Source organism: Calypte anna, chromosome 17 (genome assembly GCF_003957555.1).
Source record: "Calypte anna isolate BGI_N300 chromosome 17, bCalAnn1_v1.p, whole genome shotgun sequence".
Taxonomy (NCBI): domain Eukaryota; kingdom Metazoa; phylum Chordata; class Aves; order Apodiformes; family Trochilidae; genus Calypte; species Calypte anna.
The window spans coordinates 10,352,140-10,378,310 of record NC_044262.1 but is presented as its reverse complement, the minus strand read 5'-3'; the positions used below and the strand labels follow the sequence as shown (position 1 = coordinate 10,378,310).

Sequence of the window (26,171 nt, the reverse complement as noted above, 5' to 3'; positions counted from 1 at the left end):
CTGACTGTCCCCATCCCAGGGACTCTGCTTGTCCAGAAGGACCCCTTGGACTTGGGGCTGGAGAGCAATGCCCTGAAGTAAAGAGATTGGGAGCAATAAGTTGAAGATGAGCTGAAGCAAAGCATGAAGCAGAAGGGACTGACTGTCAGAAAACAAATGCATTGAGCTAATGAAGGATTTTAAGACAAAAAGGGAAATTAAATGTATGCTGAGAGCTGGCACATTAGCAAATGGGCTGTGGGTTTTTAGCCCTTTTACATTGCAAAATGTTAAGATAAAGTCTGGCTTAGGGTGAAATCCCATGAAGAAATTACACCCTGAGTAAGGAACCAAGGGCTTGGTTAACAGGAAACAGGAACTTGATTTCTCCTCCTGGATCATCTTGGAAGTGCCTTGGCATGGGATCAGTCACCCTTGGGCAACAGGGAGCAGGACCACAGAGCAGAGGGGGTGCCAGGCTGGGCAGTGGTGAGAGAGGAAGGGAAGGATCAGCCTTTACTTCCTAGCATCTGGTGTGGGATGGAGGTGCTGAGAGCTGGGATGGCCTCCTGGGGGTGTGGAAGCTTATGGTGGGCCAGGGCATGTGGCTGGTGTCAGGGGAAAACCTCAGCTCTTCATCCTTGGGTGAGAAGTCCTTTGGATCTCAGACATCCCAGTTCAGGGCAGTTTCTGCCCTACCCCACAGACAGCTCTGCCCCAGGGGCCTTTTGATCCCTGACCCTGGGGAGACCCTGCCAGTTATCAGTGTGTGGAGTCTTTGTACATCATGGTTATTTTAAAGAAGTTCTGTCCTGGAGTTCAACTGGTTGAATACATAATGGTTATTTTAGAGAAGCACATAATGGTTACTTTAAGCAACTGGGTGTGTTGGGTTGTGTTGGCTTTTCAGGGCTGAGTCTTTACATGAAATGTGTACAGTGGGGCAGCACTGGCACACCACTGGGCAGCACCCGTGGGCCATGGGGAAGTGCTGGGATGTGGTGTTGGCACGTTGCTGAGTGATGGTGACATGCCATGGGATGGTACTGTTATGGCATGGTGTGACCTTGACCTGTCAGGGGGTGGCATTGACATGCTATAGGGTAACATTGGTCTGTCATGGGGTGGTGATGCCATGGGGTGGTGGTGCCATGCCATGGGGTAATGATGCCATGCCATAGAATCCTAGAATGGGCTGGGTTGGAAGGGACCTCAGAGCTCATCAAGTCCAACCCTTGATCCACTCCCCTCGTGGTTCCCAGCCCATGGCACTGAGTGCCACATCCAGGCTCTTTGGAAAGATCTCCAGACATGGAGAATCCACTACTTCCCTGGGCAGCCCATTCCAATGCCTGATCACCCTCTCCAGGAAGAAATTCTTTCTCATCTCCAACCTAAACCTCCCCTGGCACAACTTGAGACCCTGCCCTCTTGTCTTGCTGAGAGTTGCCTGGGAAAAGAGCCCAACCCCCCCTGGCTCCATCCTCCTTTCAGGGAGTTGGAGAGAGTGATGAGGTCTCCCCTGAGCCTCCTCTTCTCCAGCCTCAACACCCCCAGCTCCCTCAGCCTCTCCTCATAGGATCTGTGCTCGAGTCCCTTCACCAGCCCAGTTGCCTCCTTTGGACCTGCTCCAGCACCTCAATCTCCTTCCTGAACTGAGGGGCCCAGAACTGGACACTGGGGTGGTGATGCCATGCCATGGGTGATGGTGCCATGCCATGTGGTTGTGATGCCATGGGGCAGTACTGGTGGGCGTGGCCTGTCCGTTGCTGTCCATGGTGTTGGTACCTGACCCCTCACATCCCTTCGGATGATGCTCCCTGCCCAGAGCATGGCCAAGGAGCAGCAGCTTCTGCTCCCTCCTGAAGAAGGATTTGGGGTTGCTCTGGGACAGGGAGCATTCCCTTCTCTGGGTGCTGTTGTAGCCTGGTCAGTTGAGCTGGGATCAAGCCCCGTGGCTGATGACAGCTCTAGGGGAGCAGCAGCAGCAGCAAATTCCTCTTTGGAAGGGGACCTTGCTCCTTGTGTCCAGGAGCCAAGCACGCTGAGCCTGCTCCCTGGCATCCAGTCCACACGCTGCTCTTTACACAGAGGAATGAGATAAAATAGCTTCCTCCCCCTCATGTTGCTACTGAAAAACAGGGATGGGGAAAAAATAATCCCTCAGCCCTTGCCCTGCTTGTGGTGATAAGAGCAAAGCAATTATTTTTGTACAGGAGGCAGCCAAGGCAATGACATGATTTACTAAACAAAACCCTTTCAGAGATTTCTGCACCGGATGCATTTCTTGGTCGGTTTGCACCAAATTCGCTGCAGCAGCAAGGCCAGAGAGTTTTGCCTCGACTCCCCTCACTACCAAAATAAATGTACAGGGCAGGATTGTTCCACTGAGCTGCTGGGAGTGGGGAGAGGGAAGAAAGAAGGAGATGGTACGTGCCGACAGCTCTGAACTGGATGCGGTGAGGATTGCGATGTATGAGAGAGTTCAGGGGAGAAGAGGAGGGAGTCAGAGAGGCAGCCAGGGCTGGCAGGATGGCAAGAGCCAAGCTGAGGAATTCCCCTTCAGAGAGCAATTCCCATGTAAAAACTGTCCCACCAGCAACGACGGAAGATGTGCATGGGGTGAGCCCCTTGTTGCCAGCTCGGAGGATGGGATCCATGGGGAGTGATGTCGGACAAAGGTATTGCAGGACTGCAGTGGGGTGGGGGGCTCAGGGGCAGGGAGGGAGGTGAGGGCAGTGCCTTTTATCTTTTAAATGAAAGAGAAAAGATTAGTGCCTCCCTGGGCTGGGAGGGGTGGTGGGTCAAATCCTGCTGTGTTAGAGAGCCACAGCAGCTCCCAAGTTGCATTATGAAATAGGTGGCTGGAGCAGAAGAAAGCCAGTTCCTTTGAATTTTTTATAAGTGCTGCTTGGGTTTTTTTTTTTTTCAAAAGCACATCTGAGACTGGGGGGCTGCCACACACCACTGGGGGCTTCCCTGTGCAGTAGAAGGCTGAGGTTTTTTTACACTGCTGAGCTCTGTACAGAAACACCATGTTTGCACAGCACAAGAGATGCTCCATCCCTCAGCCGAGGAATAATTCATTTACACCTGCAAAAAAAAATCCAAAGGAAAAGCTGCCATGCCAAATTGCTGCAGCCTCTTCATGCAAGCACCCAGCCAACCTGTGCAGAGAGCCCAGCTGCTTTTCAGGAGGCTGAAACCCCCTCTGCACTGCACTCGAATCACAGAAAGCTTCAGGAGGAGCCAGGTCCCCTCGTTACCATGAGGATGCGTACGGCAGGAATCCAGTTCTCATTCCGTCCATTCCATTTTCTGTTTCATTTTTCCCCACCTCTCCAGCCTCTCTGTGCTGTCTGCCTTCTCAGCACAGCCTGCCTCACCCCTGGTTGTGTACTGTACATCTGTGAGGAGGTGATTTGGGGCCATTCCCAGTGCCAATTAGCACTGTAGGAAAGCATCTGCTGAAGGGTGGGGGGTGGGGGGGGGGGAGGATTTTGCTTGGTTGGCTTTAGACTGGGAGGAACGGATGCCTCAGCTTTGCTCTCATCCTGGATGTCTCACCGGTGGGCTGGGGGATGATGGCCACGAGCCAGGATCAGATGTGCCTGGGGAAGCTGAGGAGGGAGGTGTGTGTTGCAGCAGCAGCAGCAGCGTGGTCCTTCCCCCGTGCCGAGATGTGCCCAGCACATGGTTCAGTCTCCAGCTCTGGGAGCAGAGTCCTGGCAAACTGGTGGGATGGGGAGTGTGTGTCTCAGGCTGGTGGGAGGGGTGGGACTCTCCAGGTGGCTCTGGTGTTGGTTTTCTGGGGTGCAGCCACTTGGGTCTGCTGGGTTGTTGCTTTATGGCTTGGTAGGGGTGAGGGCTCAGGGGTGTGGAGGTTTTCCTGCAGGTGCAGTGGGATGAAAGCCCTGGGGCTGGGGTGGGCTCAGCAGGGTTTGACAAATGAGCTGGATCTGAACCTGCTCCCAGGGTAGATCAGGCCACTTTTGCTCTGGGCTTGTGTTTTGTTTTCATTGCTTCAAAGAGCCATCCAAGATGGACTGGTTCTGGTGACATGACCACCTCTGGAGGCCCAGCTGTTGGCAAAGCCTTTGAAGGGAGGTCTGTGCCCCTGAATGTGCCCCTCAGAGCAGTGCCAGGGTTCAGACCCAAAGGAACTGGGGCCAGGAAAAGGCTTCGGCTTGCAGCTGGGTGACTCTTAAAAATTCATCCTGACCACTGCTGGTCAGCTGGGGCTGGGGCTTCTCAGCTCTGGTGCTCATGGTCTTTTGGGGCTCCTGCCCAGCACCAGGGAGCCAAACTTTCATCCCAGGGCTGACCCTCCTTGGGGGAGCCTGGCACAGAGGAGGGATGCTGCAGGGCATCATTGGGTCTGGGGTGAGCAGGGGACAACGATTCCAATAAATCACATCACCTTTCAGAGGGCTCTTGCCAGCAGGCCAAGTGTGCAGAGCACCTCAGCGTGCCTCAGGGCTTTGGGCAAGGAGTCGGTTCACCTGGGGTTTGCTGGAATTTCAAGTGTTTTGCTTGAAGGCAGAGGTAGAGCAGTCGAAGGCAACACTTTCCCACTCTGGCAGCAGGCAGAGCCCCAGAAGCTGCCTCCTGCAGTGGCTCTGTGCCCACCTGCCCCCCTTCCCCGGGCGCCACTTCCCGACAACCTAGCTGGCAATTGATTACAGTTCGTGCACTTCTCTTTCACTGCCTCTGCAAGCAACAAAGGCAGGGAGATTGCTTCTGAAGTGATGAATAGCATCTTCGAGATGCTTCCTCTCCTCCAAAGCCAGACACAAGCGGTGTTATCAAGTTAGCAGTGACAATTGTCCCTAGGAGTGCCACTGCCAGGAGCTGGTGGAAGGAGATGTTGTATTACAGGATGTTCTCAGGGATGCAAATGAATCCTCCCGGTGGCTGAAGCCAGTGAAGTTTATTCTCACTTACTTTGTTTACCTCTTTCCTCTGCCTCTTAGTCACTGCAGCATCTCAGAGCTTTTGGCGCTTCTCAGTCAAAACAGGAGGAGGGGATTTGAGTTCATCTGAAGAGAAAACTCTGCCACAGCTGGAGGCAAAAAAAGGTTGAGCCCGGGCATCCAGACCAGGGATGCTGCTATACAGAGCTGCAGGTGGGATGGGACCAACTACCTATATGGGGCTTACCCAGGCTGTTGGTATGGAAGAGACTGCAGAGGATGCTTGGAGCTCCTTCTGTGCCTCAGGGGTGCTCTGGGGAAGGGCTGCAGGCAGGGCAGCCCTGGGCAGTTCCAAGTAGGGCAGGCTCTGACACCAGACCTGCTACCTGGGCACTGAACCCTCCCAGCATGCAGCAATCATGAGATGAAGAAAGCCCTGAAAAGCTGAGCCTTTCCCCTAGGACCTGAGCTTTTCCCGAGGCAGGTTGGCCCCATGTGGCTTGTGTTGGGGGGAATTAGATAGAGGAAGATGTGATAGGGAGCAAAGCCAGAGAAAAGCCATTCTCTGCACTGTGCTCTCCATCTCCCAGCTCAGTATTTGGGAGGAAGCTGCTGAGGAAGTGTAAATATCTGTGTAAATGGGCTGGATCCCATTTCATGGGATGCTGATCCCTCTGTGATACCGGAGATGTAGGTTTAAAAATGCAAACAAACATTTTGACAAGATAATCATGTCCTGTTTGTGCAGCTCTGCTGGCAGCAGGGGAAGCCCCAAGCACTGCCCACCCTGGGGGACTCTGATGCTCTTACAGGGTTGCAAACATACTCTGAAGGTACCTGGCTATGGAGCTCTGCCCTGGGGGGCTCAGTGCTGTCTGTCCCACCCCCACCCTTCATTCCCACCCTCCTCGCCTCTTTGGGTCACATCTGCTGAGCTGCCCATAGCTGAAATCTGTACTGATGAGGCTTGGGGAAGAATATAGCATTGCAGAAGAGCTGAGGTTGGAATGGACCTCTGGGCTCTGGTCCAACCCCTTCTCAAAGCTGGACTAACTTTGAAGTTGGCTGAGCTGGCTTGGGACCAGTCCAGCTGAGTTTTGAGCATCTCCCACACTGGGTGCCTGGATCAGGGCTTGGTCACTCTTGGGAAATAATTTTTCTCTCCTTCAGGCTGCATGGTCCCACCTCCCACAGCCTCACCCGGTCTTTAAGTTCCAGAAATTTTCGGCAGGAAAAATTTTGCCTGTCCCTTGCACTGGCCCTGGAGCTGTGCTGGAGCAGCAGCAGCCCCCAGCTCTGCTTATCCTCTGTGATCTGGAGGGTGATGATGAGGGTCTGGAGGGTCTGAGAGGACCCATGCCACCATGTCCCAGCCTGAGCTCAACTCCCAGCTCCCTCCTGCAGGTTCCAGCTGTGTTTTGGTGGCTGGACCCACTGCTGGTCCCGGTCCCTGGGCACACCCGGGTGGGAAGCCCTCACCCCCCGGGGCCGGGTGATGCTGCAGCCGAGTGCTGGAGGAGAACGGGAGATCTGGGGAGCTCTGAACACTCCTCCCACGGCTGCTGGTGCCCTAGATCGGGCTGGCACGCAGGCGAGGCCCTGACTGAAGGATGCCACTGCTGGGAATAGGTACCAGGGCTTTCACTCTCTTTATTTTAGGTCTCCCGTTCCCGTTGGGGCAGGGGGATCAGCACGTTGTTCCTCCTCCCATGGGACTTTTCCGCGGGGTACCAGGCAGCTGCTCTGGCTCTGTCCCTCCTCTGCTGCCCGGCAGGGACTCGTTTGGCTGATCAAAAAAAGCAGGAGATGGGCATGGGAGCAGCCTCGGCATCTGCAGGGCTCCTTTTGCCCGGGTGCTGTTGGGAGAGCCCAAAATTACCTTGTGGAAGGGGATTGCAGGCGCTGGTGGGCAGGGGAGGGCTGGGCTGGGCTGGCAGGAGCAGCGCTGCGCTCTTGGCACTGCTCCTCGGTTGCTTCCAAACTTTATGTATTCCAGTTGCAATGCAGGCTTTTGCAGAGGAATGCCAAGAGAAAAGACTAACCTGCCTCTGGGATGAAACCAGAGCCCTTCCAGGTCCTGCTTTTTTGGGGAGGAGGCAGTAAACCTGCTGAGCTTCCTTCATCCCAGGGATGCTGGGGGCTCCAGTCCCTTCCCGGGGGCCATCCCTGTCCTGTCCTGCAGCCAGGGAAGTGGGGGGACACTGAGCATGTGCTTGGTGTTCTCTCATTCCCCTTCCTCTTGCTCGTTCCTTCTCCCCCTCTTTACTTTCTTTTTCTGTCTCCTCCCATCTGTCCTTCTCACATCAGGCTATTTTGGGGGATGAGTTTCTCACTGTCAGTGTGGTAGGAACCGTGGTGCATCTTGTGTCTTAGGGGATGAACATCACTTCAGGGATCCTCCCCAAGCAGTTACCTCACTTGGTTCATCTGAACTCCCCTTCCTTGCCTCTGCTGTGGAGTGTCTGAGCCCGGGGGCTAAAGGCCTCCAAACCTGATGGTTCTCTCCTATGGCTCTTTACAGCTCATTAAAAGCCTGTGTAACATTTCTGACTCTGTTAGGTAGCTTCAGTTCTGTCTGGTGTAAACCTGCTCTTTCCTTGCAAGGCCAAAAGGGCTCCTGCTCATGGCTAATCTGGATTAATTATCAGAAGATGAAGGCTGAGGGTAGTGAGGAGCAGCCAAGGGGAGGGCAGTGGTCCTGGGACAGTGGCTCTGCTCAGGGCTGGACACAGGGGCCCAGGTTTGGGTGTCTGGAAAGGAGCTTGGGGTGGGAGCAGGGCTGGGTGTGCCATGGGACCGTCCATCTGTCTGTCCATCCCTCTCTCTTGCTGCCTGCCTGGCCTTTCCATAATGAAGCCAACTTCAGTTTGTCAACTGAGACTTTAAAGTTTTGGGGATCTGGTTTTCAGATGAGAACTGAAGTGATTTTTAATTTTCTTAATTTTGGTATATTTTCTCAGAATTAAACTATTTAGGAGGATCTGGATGCCTGGTGGGAAGAAGGAGAGGTTTCTTTCCTTCTCAAGGTCCTTCCATCCAGCTGGAAGCCAAGAGCACCTTTTTGTCCCTGTTTTATTGCACATGCTCTTACCACAGCACAGAGCAGCCAGAGCCACTGGCTCTGGGGTGGGGACATGTCCCTGCTGGTGTCACCCAGGCTGGTGGCTCCCCTTGGCACACATCCCTAGGTTCTACCCAGACAATCTCCTTCCCCCTGCAGCATTATAACAGGTAATAAAAGCAGAGTAGTGGGAACCTCAATCACGACACAGGGAAGCTGCTCCATGTGCCTTGCAGCCAGGGAATGAATCAGTTTTCCTTTGGACTTGCGTTTTAATTGAATTGTGAATTTATTGTGTTTATTTAGTTTGAATGATGCAGGAGTGCTGTGGACTCATAAAGCACAAAGCAAATGGAAAGAAAAACCTTTATGAGCTGCTAACTTCCCCTTTGGTTCTGTTATGTTTCTGGCTTGCTGTGTGCTGGGCAGCAGGGAAGGGCTCCAGGAGCCATCTCAGCAAACACTAGGTGGATGGGGACCTATGGCCATCTGCAGGGGTGGAAATGGAAATGTCCTGAACAGTGTCAGTTTTACAAAGGGAATTTTTCCCTTGCCAGCTGCAATGGCTTTGTTTCACAGCTCTGCCTGTCTGTCTGCAGGATGTACAGTACACCAGCCCAGGCCCTTCACTCCCCTCCATCTCTGTGTTCTCCTTTCTCCCCCTGTCTAACCCTCATCCTTCCTTTCTGTTCCTTTCTTTGCTTTTGTTTTCCCGTCTCTGGTCATGGCCTCTGTGTCACATCATCTCTGTGAAGGTGTAAGAGAAATGCAATGTCAGGCTCCTAAAAACCCCCCAGCCAGCCTCTGTCCAAATCTAATTTCTCAGCAGAAAGCGTGACCCTGATTTGAGATGGAGCAGTCGTGTGAGCTTTGTGAGGCTCATTTTTAAAAATACAAACAAACAAAGCATAAAAAAATATTTTTACCCATGGAGCTGAGGTCTTAAAGGGACTCTATGCTGGCAAAGCAGCACCAGCTCCCTAACATCCCCACCCTGGGGACATCAGCATGGACACAGTGCAGTGATGGAGCACTCAGGTTCATCCCTTGGGTGCTGGTGTTCCTGGTGGCACAGCCCTGGCTGTCCCACGGGTTCCTGCCAGGCAGCTGGATATTTCCCTTACCTCCTGTGATGCTCTCACTCCATAGGCCTCACGCTGAGGACTTCAGTGTGGATTCCTCCTTCTCACAGTAAGTTCACCGCTCGCGGGTCCCGGTGCTGCAGGGAAGGGCTGAGGAGACCATTGCCTGCCCAAAACCCAATTGTGTCCTCTCGAGGGCAGAACCCCACTGCAGTCTGGGGGGGGGGGGGTTGGGGTGCAGGTGTGAATAGCATCTCATGAGCAAAGGTTTTGGGGCTATGTGTGCTGCCCAGGGCAGTGCTCAGCCCTGGCTTTAGGTTTGGGGTCAATGATTCTGCTTTTATGGGAGATGAGAAGCTCCCACTTCTACACTGCTCTTGGCATCAGGAAGTTGTGGATGGGACCAGCAAACCTTGCTGAAGTAGCCATGGTTCCCACCATGGACAAGTTTCTTGGGGAAGAAGTGATATCTTTGGCAGCAAACTGATGATTACCCATTAACAATGAGCTCCGTGTGCAGACTCTAATTAAACAATCCAGATTCATCAGCAGAGGCAATTATATAGGAACAGACTCATGAGTGTCACTCTCCAATGTTGCAAAACAAATGAGGCAAAGAAACCACAGCACGTTATATTCCATTGCCTCTTCTCTCTCTGGGTTTTAATCTTTATTATGAAGAAGTGGGACCACTGCCTGGCCGCAGGCAGCATGGGGCAGGGCTGGGGCTGCTCCGTGCATCCTCAAGCCTGCTGGGACCTGGCATGGGAGATGGTCCTGGTGGGTGCTGGTCCCTGCACACTCACCTGGCAGTGGGGTTTGAAGCCATTCCCTTTCCTGCTCTCCAGCTGAGCCTTTTTGGGTGCCTCCCCACCCCCTCCTCCTCTGAGCAATTGTTCAATTACAGCTGATGGAGCGCGGGGGCAGCCGCCTGTTCCTTGGATCCCCCCTCCCTGTTCCTGCCTCCCCCTTTGGCAGGTGCCCAGGTTTCTGCAGGCAGCCCTGCAGATATTCCCCCTTCCCATCTCCAAGCCCTGTGTAGGGAGCTCCAGTGGGAAGAGCTGGAGCTGCTCCCGGGGTGGCTGGAGGGTGGCAAAGCTGTGGCTCCGAGGTGATGTTCAGTGCACAGAGCTTGCTCCCTGGCAGCTGTCTCTCTGTGGCTTTGGTACCAAATAAATGCCTCTGACCCTCAAGAAAAGGTGGAAATAAGGGCAGAGAATCTCTGGAGGAGGTCAGGCAGATGGGTGCTGCTGGAGGGGCCTGGGTGGGTCTTGTGGTGCCTGAGCCCCCAGGCTGGTTGCTCTGGTGGTTTAGTTGGGGTTTGCCCTCTGCTCCGTCTGCTCCTCAGATCCTGTCCTGCTGAACCCTTGGCAGCTCAGTTGAATTCCAGGCTAAACCACAGCCCCAGTTCTGGGATGTTCAACCCTGTGGCTGTGCCCCAGGGGGGTCTCTCCAGGGGCTGCCCTGCCCTGGCAGAGGAAGGAGGCTGCTGGCAGCCAACAGAGTTTTCTGGGACTTTGTTGGTTGGGTTTTGTCCTTCTCATCTGCATCCCATTGGCTGAGAAATTTCCTGGGACAAGAACAGCCTTTCCCACCCAGCCAGAGTGGGAGAGCAAGGATTGGAGCTGCAGAAAGATTCTTTTTTTTTTTTTTTTTCTTTCTAGACCCATATTTATTTGAGGATAACTTTCTCCTAGCAAAAAGTCTCTATTAGAAAACAAAGCAAAAGCTCCTAGGGCACCTCAGCTCTTCCTTGGAGAGCAGGAAGATGGTTTGGGGCAGTGTCCTGGCTCAGGGCTGGCAGCTTACTCCCTGCCTATGGGATTTTGGAGCCATCCCAGTTTTCAGGCCATGCCAGGTGGCTGCCACTCACCACGGGTACTGGAGGGGACCTGCCCGTGCCCTCTGCCTGCCAAAGTCTGGGGACACAGACCTGGGTTTGCATCCTGCACTTCTCACAACAATCTATTGTGTCTTTTTTGGGGGGAGCTCATTATCCCAGAACAAATTGCTTCTCATCTTAGATTTAAAAAGTGCGATAAATAACCGAGCAGAGAAAATGAGATTGTGCAGGCAGGATGGAGTGCAGAACAGCAGTAATTACAACTTGAAACAGAGGGCTTGTAACTAAACTTGTTCTGTGGTTACCTGGGTGCTGGGGGGGGATTTATCTGGGGCAAGAAGGGGGGTGTGGGGTGCTGTATGTGAGGAGAGAGGGGTTTGAATGGATCAGCCCAGCTGGAGCTGTGGTGAAGGCAGAGCCAGCCAACGGGGGGTGTTTTTGGGTGGTTAATGCAATCAGAGTGTAGCCTGATTTTTATTTGAAGTTATATTGGTGACAACAAAATTAAAGGGCTCATTTTACATGATATAATCTCCTTCCCTCAGCTGGAAATGGAGCAGGAGCTTTGGTACTGCCTGGTGGCTGCTGCTGCCCGGCAAAAACCATCCCCATCCAGCCGTGTTGGATCCCCTGGTGGATGGTGGCCCCGTGGAGTTGTCACCCCATAGATGGTGGCCCCATGGGATGGTCAGGTCATGGATGGACCTTATGGACACTGTGGCCATGGGCTCCCAAGTGGGTCCTGGAGCTCAGCCTGGAGAGCAGCGAGGGCAATTTTTCTGAACAGGAGCTTGTTCTTTCCACAACCTTTTATTCCTTCATCTCCTTGCAGCGATAAACACCCTCTCCCCTCACCCCAAGATGTGCTTCAGTTGCTTTCCAAGTGTTTTTTCCTTCCTGCAGCCGCTGTGACAGATGACTACGTGGGGACTTTGTCATTAAAAGTTAAATCTCTGCTAATCATTCCATTCTTTTATCTGTCAGTGCTTATATTCACAGTTTCAGGGTGGGCTGCAGTGCTATAGATCAGAGAACCATCTGTGTGGGGACAGAGATTTATGTTGCTGTTTGTTCCTTTAGTACGGAAGCAAATGTCTGGGAGAGGAATTGTGCTCCCTGCAGTCCCTCTCTCTCTTCCTCCTCCTTCCCTTTCTCAATGCACTTAATCCTCAGGGATGCTGATGAATTGGGTGCCCAGTGCTCATGATGTTGCTGAGGGCTATTTCATGGGCATTATTAACACGGAGAAGGAGCAATTAGCTCGTGTGCTGTGTTGTGAGCAGTTGTGGCAGCTGATCTATGCCCTGGTACAAAGAAATTATTTGCTAAGGCTGGCTTTGGGAGGGGTGAATTTTAACCCGTGTTAAGGCTGTGTCTCCAGAGCTCTGTGTTCCTGGCTGCTCCCTGCTTGGGCATCCTGAGCTCCTCAGTTCTCCCACTCTCACTGAAGAGCCTCGTTGGGTGCAGTGGAGATGGGTCTGGGCTCACCCATTGCTCTGAGCTCCTTCAGGAGCTGCTGTGGTACCAAACAGACCTCGTTTTGCTGAGGCATTGGGACAGGGTCCTGTTTAGGCTTCACTGAGCAGACAGCAGAGTCATTTACAACCTGCAGGGAGTCTGCAGAAGGTGCAACAGAGGTGTGTGGGACAGGGACAGCTGTCACCTGCACACCCTTAATCCATCGTGCTCCATCCTAGTCCCTGCTGGCATCCCTGGGGAGGAATTTTCAGCCTTCAGGAGGTTTTTCCCCATCCACATGGTTGTGGGAACCCATCCAGCATGTGGGACCAGGTGGGGGATTCAGGTGGGGTCACCGGTGGCCACTGGAGTGTCTGAGGATGAGGAGGTGCTGGGAGAGTCCCAGCCAGGTAGGGGACATTTCCAGCTTCCCCTCTGGTCCCTCCTGGCTGCTTTCTGCCAAGTGTCCTGACACAAGCCCCTGTTGGATCCCAATGCTAAATGATGCTCAGAGTTTGTTGACAGCTCCTGGGTGGTTTTTTTTCCTTGAATGGCCAAATGTGGTATCTTAGCAACAAAGGGAATTTTTCTGCTTTTACATCAGATTTGGTTTTTAACAGCTTCAGTGCTGAGCATTGCTCCCATCTGGGCAGAGCTGGGGTACAGGGTACAGGGGTACCAGGATCAGGACCCTCCCTGGCTCCTTCTCTGCCACAGCCACAGGGGTTGGAGCAGATCAAACATTGCTGGGGGGAAACTTAAAGCACCTCTTTTCTGAGGGTCTTTAAACATTGTAAAGTGTGTGGGAAAGGAGTCTGCAGGTGTGATGGCAAAACCCTTAACCCAAACCAGACCTGGCCCCATGGGGCTGACTGCAGCTCTGGGAGTTGTTGATGTGCCACAGCTTGGTGCTCATGGCTGCTGGTAGAGGTGACACCACAGAATTGTCATATGGGAGCAGCTCAGGGATGAGCTGGGGGCTACTGGGGGTTGCTTTGAGGGGGTCACCCAGCTGGGATGGGGAACACTGCTCTGGGGGGCTCTGGATCCCACTTCCCACCCCGCTGATGGGCTCCTCTGGGTGCTTTCCCCGCAGGGTGCAAGTCGAGTTCTACGTGAATGAAAACACCTTCAAGGAGAGGTTGAAGCTCTTCTTCATCAAAAACCAGAGATCGAGTGAGTGTTCTGTCCTGACGGGACGAGGAGCCATTGCCATCTGCTGGTGGCTGCCTGCCCAAGTGTCCCCAGCCCTGCTGTCCCTTGGCCTTTCTCTTGAGTGGTGGCCAGCTTGGTGTGGGAGGAGGTGGCTGCAGAGGGACAACCTCCTGCCACCACTGCTTGCCAGGGACAAACAGCACAGGAACAGGCTGGGACAAATTGGCCAGGACCAGCTCCTGCTTCAGCTCTTTGGATTAACCTCCACTTGCCTAATGGTGTTTTTATTTTCTTCCTCCAAGATGTCATTAGCTGTCTGGAGGGAGGCCACTCGTTAATTTATAAAGTCACGTTCTCTTTCCCTCCCTGCCTCCTGTCATCTGGTTCCAAAGCTGGAGCAAGGCACGACAGGATGCCCACGGGGAAGTTTTTAATGAAAATGGGATGAATTTCTCACTTGTAATTTGAGTAATAACCCAATAAATTGTCTGGGGGGGTGGGAGCTGATAAAGCAGCAGCTTTTGCTCCCCATCCTTCCTCCTGTGAGCTGCAGTGCAGTGAGCAGCACAGATCCCTGGCCCTGCCTTTGGGTGCCTTTAATGGATCCCTGCTCATGAGGGTCTACACTCCAGAGCTCCCTCCCTTGCGCTGTTGGGGCCAGCAAGGTGCTCGCTCATTGTTATTTATTTCTGAATTAACCTCCTTTAGATTCCACACTGAGTAGGACACAAAGAGCCCCAGGCAAAGTGTGAGCAAGGTTTGGGTGCTGCCCTGGGACTCAGTGAGGTCCTGCAGTGCAAGGGGACCACAAAGCTTGTGGGAAACTAAAGAGGTTCTGCTGTGGGGTACCCAAGGCTTCCTGGCCCATGCTGTGCTCTCCTCTGCCACAGGTCTGAGGATTCGGCTCTTCAATTTCTCACTGAAGCTGCTCACCTGTCTCCTCTACATTGTCCGTGTCCTTCTTGACAACCCAGAGGAGGGCATAGGCTGGTGAGTGCTGCTGGGCTGCCCATCACCCTCTGCATCTCCCCCTCAACCTCTGCATGCATCCCCCCCTCACCCTCTGCATCCCCCCTTCACCCTCTGCATCCCCCCCCCTCTCCATCCCCATCTCACCCTCTGCATCCCCCCCCTCACCCTCTGCATCCCCCCCTCACCCTCTGCATCCCCCCCATCACCCTCTGCATCCTCCTCTCACCCTCTGCATCCCCCCATCACCCTCTGTATCCCTTCTTACCCTCTGCATCCCCCCCATGCATCCCCCCCTCACCCTCTGCATCCCCCCCATGCCATGGGGGTGCAGACACAGTGGCAGCTGCTCACATGGGGGGTGAAGATCCTGGTGGACACTTTTCCTCCCTCCTGCTGTCTGGATGGGCAGCCTGGCCAAGCTGATCAGCCTGCAGAGCTTTGCTCCCTGCACGAGCCCTGGGGACAGCTGTGTGGGTATCCCCCAGGGGAAGGTGCTGGGGAAACTCAGCCTCCCACTATTGCTGTCTGGCTGGGATGGCCAGGGGTGCAGTGTGGCCTTCAGACCCAGGCAAGAGCTATTGATCAGCAGGCACCACCACAGGAGCATTTTCTGAATCCTGATGCCCTTGAAGGCACTGATGTTAAACCCCATTTAAGCATTTGGGAAGGAAAAGTGTCTTGCCATTTAGGTCCCTGAGGTGACAGATGATTACATCCATCAGCTTTGCTCTGGGTTCCAGTAGAAGCCTGGTTGTACTGTGCCCTTGCTGTGTTCAGCTCACACATGGTACGGGGCTGTTTTTTTAATATTTTGGTTTGGTTATGTTCTTGAGAGCTTAGAGAATTAGCAGTTTGATTTTTCTCTTTGTGGAGGTTGCAGATGACAACTGCTGGGTCACAGTCTCCACTAATAAGATGTTTAAAAAAAACTGCCTGGGTGAGATGGGCTCCTGTGGAAAGCCCCAGCTGTGGGGATCAGAGTGTGCTAGCTGGGAACATCAGGACAGAGCAGCAAGGACACCCCATGAGCCTAGGGACCCCAGGCCAGCACCCCTGTCCCCCTGTCCCTGCCACTGACTGCTTTCCTCTGCTTTATCTTTCTCTTCTCCTAGCTGGGAATGTGAAAAGCAGAATTACACAATGTTCAACCAGTCCACAAATATAAACTGGTGAGTTTGGAGGGTTGCTCCAGTGCTGGGGGGGGGCTCTACTGGCATGCAGGGATGCTGTGATGGATGCAGCTGGTTCTGGCAGCTGCCTGGGGCCCTTTCTCTGTCATGGAGGGATGCAGAACAGTCTCCCAGGAGCACATCAATGGACAAGTGCTTATGGCTGCACTTTTGGGAGCAGCTCCTTCCCAGTGCAGAGGCTGCTTGAGCAAACTGTGCCCTAAGGAACACCAGGACAAGTTTTGTGCTGGGTCCTGCATCTCTGATGGTCACAGATTTGCATCCAGGTGTGGGGGATAAAGGCACTGCTGAGTGGGAAAGAGTTTAGATATATTCTAAATTCTCTTTACAGGTCACACATCTTCTGGGTGGACAGAAAAATGCCTCTATGGGCTGTGCAGGTGAGTGCTCAGAGCTGGGGCTTGGGCAGGCAGGAGCTGGGGTTGGAGCTGTCAGCATTTGTCCAGGCATCCTCTGCCCCCACTGTGAGGGGCACCAGGGGCTCTTGAGGGAGCAGAAAATCAGCGAATCATGGAATGGTTACAGCTGGGAGGGACCTCAAAGTTCATCTAGTCCCACAGCCTCAGGCCAGCCCTCAGCAGCTGTCCCCATCTGTCCCCACAGGTCAGCATTGCTTTAATCAGCTTCCTGGAGACCATGCTGCTCATCTATCTCAGCTACAAGGTGAGTGCCTCGGGGCTGGGATGCACCAACCCCCTGCTGGGAATTGATTTCTCTGTCCTTGAGCTGTCAGAAGTCTGAAGCATCCGGAGAGGACATTTGTCTGGGCTGGTGGTGGCTGTTTGCCTTTCTTATTCCCCCTGGAGCTGCTGGGGAAGTGTTTGGCAGTGCAGAGCTGGGGAATCTTTTCTTTTTCCACCTTCCTTTAAGCTCAGCCCTACTTTACAAAGAGTCATGACTGCTTTGTGGGGGCAGATTGGTGCACACTGAGTTTCCTGAGGTAGAGGTCCTGAAGCTGAGCTGGGTAGTGTGTCCCTTGTCCTTGTGTCTTCCCACCTTCTAGCAGGGGTAGTGGCAGAAGGGGAGATTTGGATTTCTCATTTGGGAGGTTTGGAAGCTTATTTAATTCTGATTTGTTTCTTAATTCCTCAGGGGAACATCTGGGAACAGATTTTTCGCATTTCGTTCATCCTTGAGATGATCAACACGGTGCCATTCATCATCACAGTGAGTGTTTCCCCATGACATTTCCAGCTCTCAGTTGAGTAAGTGTTGGGCTTTTGGTGGTGAAGTAAAGAAAAAGGGATTTCTGGCCAAGCAGGATTTAAGGATGCCAGGAAATGATTTTTTTCCTCAATATTTTTCAGCACAATGGCTTTCTTGGGGGCCTTATCCCCAAAACCATCCCCCCTTTGCAGCAGCTCTGCTGCAGCTGGGGGAGAGGGACTTCTCCAGAGGCCAGTGTTTAGTTTGGAGATGGATCCTCCCTGATATTGGCTTTTTATAACTTCTTCTGATGGGGCACGTGGATTTTTCTGTGAATAACCCTTGTTTTTGTAGATATTCTGGCCTCCCTTGAGGAACTTGTTCATCCCTGTGTTTCTGAACTGCTGGCTCGCCAAGTACGCCCTGGAGAACATGATTGTGAGTGATGGGATGGGTCCCAGCCCTCTGTCCTGCAGTCCCTCTTCCCTGGAGGTGGCCAGGAAGGGGGCTGCCATCTGCCACAGGATCTCAGGCAGGTTTTGGGTGCTCAGAACCTGCAGCCATGCCGGGGTTGGTGGGAGGTGAGGCTTTGCCAGCTGGTAATACTGGGCTGTGGACATGAGCAGGAGCCCTTTTGTGTCTGAGCCACCTTGGCTGTGCATCACCAGCCCCAGCTGTCCCCAGGATTTGATATTTCAGCAGGATGAGCTCTTCCAGACATCCCCATGTGCCCACTCAAAGCCAGCAGCACAGCCCAGAGCACCCTACAGCCATGCATCTCCCTTCTCAAGGGACAAATTCTAGCTCCTCTGGGGGAGCAGTGCTGGAGCCCACCACCCACAAGTTGATACCAGGAGAAGAACTTGACCCTCAGCCTCCCCAAGCTGATGAACCCTCTCCTCTCTTCCCAGAACGACCTGCACAGAGCCATCCAAAGGACCCAGTCTGCCATGTTTAACCAGGTGCTCATTCTCATCTGCACCCTCCTGTGTCTTGTTTTCACGGGGTGAGTCTTGCTCTTTGTTCCACCAAACCACCTTCTTCCTCCAGGAGAAGCAGCTTTGCACATCCCAGGGGATGACCATGGGGACCAGTCCCTTACCAGGCTGACAGGAGGGGATGGTGGGATGGGACCTTCCTGGGTGGGATGGGATGACACCTCTGGGATGGGATGTGGTGCTTTGGGAAGCTGGAGGAGGTTCTGCCTTTAAGTGGTGTCCTGGAGCTCGGGTGGATGTGGCAGGGCCACAGTTCAGGTCTGGAATGGCTTGGGCACTGCTTGTCTCTGGGCAGGGCAGCACTGGCCAGGCTGTAAGCTTTCTCTCTGCAGGACCTGTGGCATCCAGCATCTAGAGAGAGCAGGTGAGAAGCTCTCCCTCTTCAAGTCCTTCTATTTCTGCATTGTCACCTTTTCCACCGTGGGTTATGGAGATGTGACACCCAAGATCTGGCCCTCCCAGCTCCTCGTGGTGATAATGATTTGCGTGGCCCTGGTGGTGCTGCCACTCCAGGTTAGACCTGCAGAGCCCAGGATGGAGAGGGACACGGAGCCTGTGCCTGGCTGTCCCTTCCAATGGGGACAGCAGCTCTCTGCCTCTGTTTGCAGTTTGAGGAGCTCGTCTACCTCTGGATGGAGAGGCAGAAATCAGGAGGCAATTACAGCCGGCACCGTGCCCAGACAGAGAAACACGTTGTGCTTTGTGTCAGCTCCCTCAAGATTGATCTCCTCATGGATTTCCTCAATGAGTTTTATGCCCACCCACGCCTGCAGGTGAGGACCTGAGATGCTGAGTTTCCTTACAGGAGCCTGGAGCAGGGGCTGTCACACACCAGGAGCAAAGAGCAGAGTCAGAGAGTCACAGAATGGTTTGGGTTAGAAGGGACTTTAAACATCATCCAGTTCCCACCTGGCTGCCATGAGGAGAAGGCCCAGAGGAGCTGTTGGCTTTGGCAGCCCCATGGCCAGGCTCGTGGCCTCCCCACCCACAGCAGCCTCTCTCTTTCAGGATTACTACGTGGTGATCCTTTGCCCAACAGAGATGGATATCCAGGTGCGGCGGGTCCTGCAGATCCCCCTCTGGTCACAGCGAGTGATTTACCTCCAGGGCTCAGCACTGAAGGACCAGGACCTCATGAGAGCCAAGTGAGCAGAGGTGTTGTCCCCAAAGCAACCCCCAAAGCAGGGTTTACCACCCCAGCCACACAGAGAATCAAGATATTTGCTTTAATTTCTAGTTCTGCCCAGGAAAGGGAGATGGGTGGCATTCCAGCCTCAGAGGAGGTTCCCCAGTAATGTCAGTGGGCACCCCCTGTGGTGTCCTGGGACTGGCACTCCTCTGCTGACCCACTCCATTAGGTCCCTGGTCTGTGTTTGTAGGATGGACAATGGAGAAGCTTGCTTCATTCTCAGCAGCAGGAACGAGGTTGATCGCACGGCAGCGGTGAGCCAGGGTCTGAGGACCTTGGGGTTGGGGAGGATTTGTTTGTCCCAGTTTGTGATCACTGCTGGGTTTTGGGGAGCAGGGGAGGGCAGTTATCCCCTGTTAGCAGCCCTGGTTGGAGAAGCCCTTGCCCTATGTCTCCCTGGTGGGCAGGTGCTTTTCAGGTCATCCCAGGTGCAGAAAAGTTGGGCAAAATAAACCTTCAGACAAGAAGCCTTTGCTCTTCTCCTTGGCTAGGACCACCAGACCATCCTGCGAGCCTGGGCTGTGAAAGACTTTGCTCCAAACTGTCCTCTCTACGTTCAGATCTTGAAGCCTGAGAACAAGTTTCATGTCAAGTTTGCTGGTGAGTTGGAGAGGCTGGGGGGTGGTGGGTGGCACCTCCTGTGTCCCTGCTCCCCATTCACCTGCCAGCATGGATCTATCTGGCAGTGGCTTTGGTGGGCTGGTGTCCCCATGGCTGGTGTCCAGCCTGCATCCCTCTTCTGTCTGCAATAATCCCCTTTGTGGTGTCCCCCATGGGCTCTTGGTCAGCTGAAAGCCCTCCTGGACTGGCAGTTGCAGGAAGTCCCCCAGTCTCCAACATCACCCCAGAATTACTGTTGGCTGAGGAACCCATCCATCCCCCTCCTTGCCATGACAATCCCTCCCCTCTGCCTTTCAGATCACGTTGTCTGTGAAGAGGAGTGCAAATATGCCATGCTGGCCCTGAACTGTGTCTGCCCTGCTACCTCCACCCTCATCACCCTGCTGGTGCACACCTCCCGAGGCCAGTGAGTGCTGCCTGTCCCTGCCTTGCCCCTTCACCAGCCTCACACAGCAGTGGGGTGGGGTCCTCTGCCCCTCAGCCAGGCAGAAATGCCAAAATTTTGGATAAAGTGTCTTTAGAAGGGTCATCAAACATCATTGCCAGGTGACTCCCGCCCCATGCTCAGAGCTGTTTGGCAACACGGGCTGTGAACCCTGCCTGTGCCCCCCCCCTCAGCAGCCCTTGTTAAACAAAAAGACACTTAAAATCAGAAATTAAAAAGAGCTCATCCTCAGCCTGTGAGCAGCAGGTGGGACATGTCCCTGTCACCTCCCTGTTGGTGGTCTCAGTGGCAGCTGCAGTGTTGGGCAGTGCTCCTGCCCTGTGGCTCTGCCCTGGGAGCTGGGCCAGGGGCTGTGTTGGCACCAGGGGTTTCATCCTAGTACCAGGAGGTCCCATCCCAGCACTAGGGGGACTCATCCCATCATGCTGCTCCTGTTGTTGCAGGGAAGGCCAGGAGTCCCCAGAGCAGTGGCAGAGGATGTACGGGCGCTGCTCGGGGAATGAGGTTTACCACATCCGGATGGGTGACAGCAAATTCTTCATGGAATACGAGGGGAAGAGCTTCACCTACGCTGCCTTTCACGCACACAAAAAGTGAGGGCAGGGTGTATCTGCCAGTCTGCATCCCTGCAGGGCCAGGGCTGGGGCTGGAGGGTGCCATGAGGTCCAGGGACAGAGCCCCGAGGGTTTTTTTCCCTGGCTGTGAACACCCACACCGTGCTCTGGGCACAGGTATGGCGTCTGCCTGATCGGCATCCGGAGGGAGGAGAACAAGAGTATCCTGCTGAACCCTGGCCCACGGCACATCATGGCAGCATCCGACACCTGCTTCTACATCAACATCACCAAGGAGGAGAACTCTGCCTTCATCTTCAAGCAGGAGGAGAAGCAGAAGAAGAAGGGCTTTGCTGGGAGAGGCAGCTACGATGGCCCATCCCGCCTGCCCGTGCACAGCATCATCGCCAGCATGGGTCAGTCAGGGGGCCCCGGGTGGGCAGGGGGAAACAGGGCTCCCAGGAGGGTTCTGAACACACCACTCTGCCTCCTTCCCCAGCCTGGCTTTCATCTCCTTCCACAGCCTGGGTTGTTTCCTTCCCCATGTTTGGTTTGGTTTTGCACACTTGTTGCCAAGATCCAACTTGGGTATTGCTGCTGAAAATCCCTTTCCATGCCCTGTCCCAGGCATCTCACCCGTGAGGCTCACGCTGCTCCTTGCACCCTGGGTGCCCTCAGCAGCTCAGATGTCATTATTGAAGCTCATGATGTCCATTTTCATTAAGAGTATTTGCATAAATTCCCCTGGCTGGAAGGGTAAATGCTGTGAGCTGCATCCTAAATCCTGTTGATGGTTTCCCTCCCCAAGAAGAGCGTAGTTTGCTCTGCAGCTTTGCAACTAATCCCCAGTGTGAGTCATTGCTTCCAGCTCATGTCTGGGGAGAGGTTTTGGGCCTCCTGGAGAGGCTGCACTGCACGAGCAGATTAGATTTCAGGCAGTTCGCTTATGCATTTGTACTCATGAGTGGCAATTTGCATAAATTATCCCCCCTCAAGCCCCAGAGCACTTTGCTGAGCAGTGTTTGTCAGTGTTCTCTGTGTGGGGCTGGTTCAGAGGGACCTTTGGCAAAGAGGAAAGGGAGAGAAACTGTGTGAGTGCCAGCAGTGCCTGGGCAGCCCAGCACCTGGGCCGTGCTTCCTGGGGACCTTCCTGCTTTCCTGACAACCTCCAAACCATTGTTTGGACAAGACTCAGCTGACAACCTCAGCAGAAGGTGGCCCAGGCTGGGGGGATGGGGAGGGTGGGATGGATGGATGAATGGATGGATGGAATGATGGAATGATGGAATGATGGATGGGAGAAGCCCAAGCTGTTCCTGGGGAGATGCTCCACAGCCTGAGCTGTGTCCCTGAGGAGATGCTCTAGGCAGCAAAGCTCAGGAGATCACTGGTGGGTGCTGTGCTGGTCCTCCCTCTGCCCACAACCATCTTACTTTCACCTGGATGGTATTTACCAGGCACGACACACGGTCCTGTGCGCTCCTCCTCATCCTTGTGCAGGACCACCTGGGAACAATGCTTTTCCCTGACACCCCCACTGCTGCCTTCACCTCCTTAGAGAGATTTTGCTGTGCTTCCTTCCCCACCGTGTCCAGGTACAGTGGCCATGGACCTGCAGAACACCGAGTGCCGCCCGGCCAACAGCAGCAAACTGGCGCTGCCGGCAGAGAACGGCTCCGGCAACCGCCGGCCCAGCATCGCCCCCGTCCTTGAGCTGGCTGACACCTCATCCCTGCTGCCCTGTGACCTGCTCAGTGACCAGTCAGAAGATGAAATGACACAGTCGGACGAGGAGGGGTCAGCAGTTGTGGAGTGAGTCACCCACCACTGTCCCTCAGTGCACGGGGACCCTTGGAAGTGTTGGGTTTTTTCTGAGCAGTCACCACGTGGCCTTTGGGCTGCTTTGGAGATGTCTTTGGGGATCAGAGGAGCTGCACTGAGCCAGGTGTGGCTGTGGGACAGACAGGGTTGTGCTGTGAGTCCTCTCACCTCCTTCCACTCATAGATGTGAAGGGCATCCCATTCTCCATCCCACATAAATAAAAATGGGCAAAATAAATCCTTGCTGCAGCTTTAAAGCTGTTGGTTGGTGACAGCCAGATAAGGACTTGCTTTGATGGTGACTGATTTGGGTGCTGGCACAGCAATGGGGGGAGCCCACTGAGTAGCTGCAAACTCACAAATTGGCTTTAATTCATGTCCACCTGTAGTTGCTCTTTAAATGAAAACTTCTCGTTCCATCAAATATACAAATGGTGATTTTTTTGTAAAATATCTGTTCACCAAAACAGGCTTGAAAAATGGCCCATGAGGTTTTTGTTACTTCTTCATGTGGCTCAGCATCACCCTTCCCTCCTGGAGCTTGCTGTCCTGTTTCCCTTCAACGACAAACAATGGTCCCATCTGCTGCCTTCTCCACTCATGCTGGGAACATTGCCTATTTGCCATCTCCTGACCCTCTGCATAGCAAAAATTATTCCTAACTCTGTGTATTTTGGAAATTTTCCAGCTGCTTCAGGAGAGCTTGGCAAAGCATTTGCCAAGGATGTGTTTGAGCCCCGGGTCTGCTGCTTTTAAAGGTTTTTTTTTTTTCCCAGCATCTGAGCACTGTGGATGTGGAGAGCTCACCCCGTGTCCTCACCCCATTGGGTTTTCTCTCCCCTGCAGGTATGTGAAGGGCTATCCCCCCAACTCCCCCTACATCGGGAGCTCCCCAACTCTCTGCCACCTTCTACCCGAGAAAGCCCCTTTCTGCTGCCTGAGGCTGGACAAGGTAGGAGAGGGTTGCAGCCCCCCGAGGAGCAGGAGGGGGGTGGGTGGGTGGCTGGGCATTGAGTCCCTGCACTGCCTCCCCCAGGGCTGCAAGCACAACAGCTTTGAGGATGCCAAAGCCTACGGGTTCAAGAACAAACTGATCATTGTTTCGGCGGAGACGGCGGGGAACGGGCTCTACAACTTCATTGTCCCCCTTCGTGCCTATTACCGGTCCCGCAAGGAGCTCAACCCCATCGTGTTGCTGCTGGACAACAAGCAAGTACTTCTCCCCAGGTGTTTTCTGTCCCACCGAGTCCTCCCCTATGTTCTCGTGGGCATCTTGTGCCACAGGGATGGGAGCAGGGGAACAGCAGTGTCATTGTTGGATACCTTGGCTAACGTTGGCTCTGGGGAGGGTTTTGTATCTCTGCTTTCCTGAGGGATTTGCTGAACCCCCTTGCTCTCTGTTGCTCTTCCTCCAGGCCTGAGCACCACTTTCTGGAAGCCATCTGTTGCTTCCCCATGGTTTACTACATGGAGGGCACCATCGACAAGTAGGTGTTTCCACACACGGCTATTGTTACTTACAGTGATGCCTCAACATGTTGTATTTACCCCAGCCCAGACTTCTGGGTCATCTCAGGAGAATCCCCAGGGTTGGTAGCACAGAGCTGAGCCCACCCTTATCTTCTCAGCTTGTCCCTGGTAGATGGGAGCAGATGAGGAGCTGGTGGCTGGGAGCAGGCTGGGCTCGCTGTAGCGCTGCGCATCGCAGCGTGCTGCTTCCCTGTGTCATTCCCAAGGGCTGACCCTGCGCTCTTCTCTTTGGGAACTGCCCAGCCTGGACAGCTTGCTGCAGTGTGGCATCATCTATGCTGACAACCTGGTGGTTGTGGATAAGGAGAGCACGATGAGCGCCGAAGAGGACTACATGGCAGATGCAAAGACAATTGTCAACGTCCAGACCATGTTCAGGTGAGAGGTGACCACTGGCCTGGCCATGTCACAGCCACTGGAGACAGGACTGGGGAGATGCTGGTGGCTGGGATGGTGGCTGCAGGTGGTGGGACACATCTGCAGTTGGGCTCACTCTGAGAAACACACCTAAGTGGTTATTTCTGGCCACAGACAGGCATGGGGATGGCTTTGGTCTTCCTCAGGATTTAAATGCAAGGAGTCCTGTCACTTCTGAGCAAGCTGCAGGACAACAGGACTCTTTCCATTGCAGGCTCTTCCCCAGCCTCAGCATCATCACAGAGCTGACTCACCCCTCCAACATGAGGTTCATGCAGTTCAGAGCCAAGGACAGTTACTCTCTCGCCCTTTCCAAGCTAGAAAAGGTAAGAAAGGTCTTCCCTTGGGAAGTCGATGCTGAAAATGACTACATTTATGTTCCTTGATGTCCTGTGCTCTTCTGCATGCTGCAACAACCATAGTTAGTGTGTGTCTACCTGAGAGAACCTACAAACAAATCTGGGGGCAGTTGATCTTTGGAAAATCTTCCTCCTGTGTCTGTATGTGGTGGCTGGAGGTTGTGCAGCTTTTCTTGCTGCTGTGCTGAGCACCTTGGACCTCTGCATCAGGTTTCATGCTGAGACTACAGTAAGGGGGGCAGCAGGGTCAGTTGTGCTGAGACAGATCTGACAAGGGAGCAAATGCCCCTGAACCAGACACAGGGGCATGTAAAGATGCCCTACAAGGACACGAAGGAGACCTTGCAGGCACTGACATCTCCCTTCCTCCTCCAGAAAGAGCGAGAGAATGGCTCCAACCTGGCCTTCATGTTCAGGTTGCCCTTTGCAGCTGGGAGGGTCTTCAGCATCAGCATGCTGGACACCCTGCTCTACCAGGTGAGCACCCTGAGGTGCCAGCGTCATGGCCCAACAGGGCCACAGCTGCTGCCATGGGCCAGAGCACCTTGGGATTGTCCACATTGAGCTGCAGGTGTCCATTTGCATTGCCCAGTGATTAACCTAGCCAACCTTTTCTGTGTCTCCCTGCCGAAATTCTTCTCCCAAGTCATTTGTGAAGGACTACATGATCACCATCACTCGATTGCTGCTGGGCCTTGACACCACGCCGGGCTCTGGATATCTCTGTGCGGTAGGTGCCAAGTCTCTGTGGGTTGAAACCATGTGGCCAAGTCATAGAATCATAGAACTGGCTGGGTTGGAAGGGGCCTCAGAGATCATCGAGTCCAACTCTTGAACCACCGTTGCAGTTGCTAGACCATGGCACTGAGTGCTACATCCAGTCTCTTTTTAAATATCTCCAGACACGGAGAATCCACTACTTCCCTGGGCAGCCCATTCCAATGCTTGATCACTCTCTCCGTAAAGAAATTCTTTCTAATATCTAACCTAAACTTCCCCTGGCACAACTTAAGACCATGCCCTCTTGTCTTGTTGAAAGTCGTCTGGCAAAAGAGCCCAACCCCCCCCTGGCTCCAACCTCCTTTCAGGGAGTTGGAGAGAGTGATGAGGTCTCCCCTGAACCTTGTCTTCTTTAGGCTGAACAGCCCCAGCTCCCTCAGCCTCTCCTCATAGGGTCTGTGCTTGAGTCCCTTCACCAGCCTGGCTGCCCTCCTTTGGACCTGCTCCAGCACCTCAATCTCCTTCCTAAACTGAGGGGCCCAGAACTGGACACAGGACTCAAGCTGTGGCCTCCCCAGAGCTGAGCACAGGGGCAGAATCCCTTCCCTGGACCTGCTGGCCACGCTGTTCCTGAGCCAGCCCAGGATGCCATTGGCCTTCTTGGCCACCTGGGCACACTGCTGGCTCCTGTTCAGCTTCCTGTGTAATCCAGACTCCC

At 53.9% G+C, this 26,171-nt stretch overlaps 1 protein-coding gene across 1 annotated transcript in view; it reads left to right on the top strand.

Moving 5' to 3' along the window:
* The window catches only part of KCNT1 (potassium sodium-activated channel subfamily T member 1), a 63,749-nt gene that overhangs the window by 28,365 nt on the left and 9,213 nt on the right, over window positions 1-26,171 (top strand). Inside the window, exons 3-26 of the mRNA XM_030461435.1 lie at window positions 13,433-13,512; window positions 14,382-14,481; window positions 15,576-15,632; window positions 15,985-16,033; window positions 16,257-16,316; window positions 16,746-16,820; window positions 17,154-17,237; window positions 17,711-17,805; window positions 18,130-18,310; window positions 18,406-18,570; window positions 18,806-18,942; window positions 19,177-19,240; window positions 19,478-19,586; window positions 19,905-20,013; window positions 20,496-20,645; window positions 20,784-21,022; window positions 22,202-22,418; window positions 23,274-23,379; window positions 23,464-23,636; window positions 23,843-23,914; window positions 24,201-24,335; window positions 24,589-24,700; window positions 25,109-25,210; window positions 25,380-25,463. Coding sequence (XP_030317295.1) covers window positions 13,433-13,512; window positions 14,382-14,481; window positions 15,576-15,632; window positions 15,985-16,033; window positions 16,257-16,316; window positions 16,746-16,820; window positions 17,154-17,237; window positions 17,711-17,805; window positions 18,130-18,310; window positions 18,406-18,570; window positions 18,806-18,942; window positions 19,177-19,240; window positions 19,478-19,586; window positions 19,905-20,013; window positions 20,496-20,645; window positions 20,784-21,022; window positions 22,202-22,418; window positions 23,274-23,379; window positions 23,464-23,636; window positions 23,843-23,914; window positions 24,201-24,335; window positions 24,589-24,700; window positions 25,109-25,210; window positions 25,380-25,463 — 2,755 coding nt within the window. The remainder of the gene's footprint in view (window positions 1-13,432; window positions 13,513-14,381; window positions 14,482-15,575; window positions 15,633-15,984; window positions 16,034-16,256; window positions 16,317-16,745; window positions 16,821-17,153; window positions 17,238-17,710; window positions 17,806-18,129; window positions 18,311-18,405; window positions 18,571-18,805; window positions 18,943-19,176; window positions 19,241-19,477; window positions 19,587-19,904; window positions 20,014-20,495; window positions 20,646-20,783; window positions 21,023-22,201; window positions 22,419-23,273; window positions 23,380-23,463; window positions 23,637-23,842; window positions 23,915-24,200; window positions 24,336-24,588; window positions 24,701-25,108; window positions 25,211-25,379; window positions 25,464-26,171) is intronic.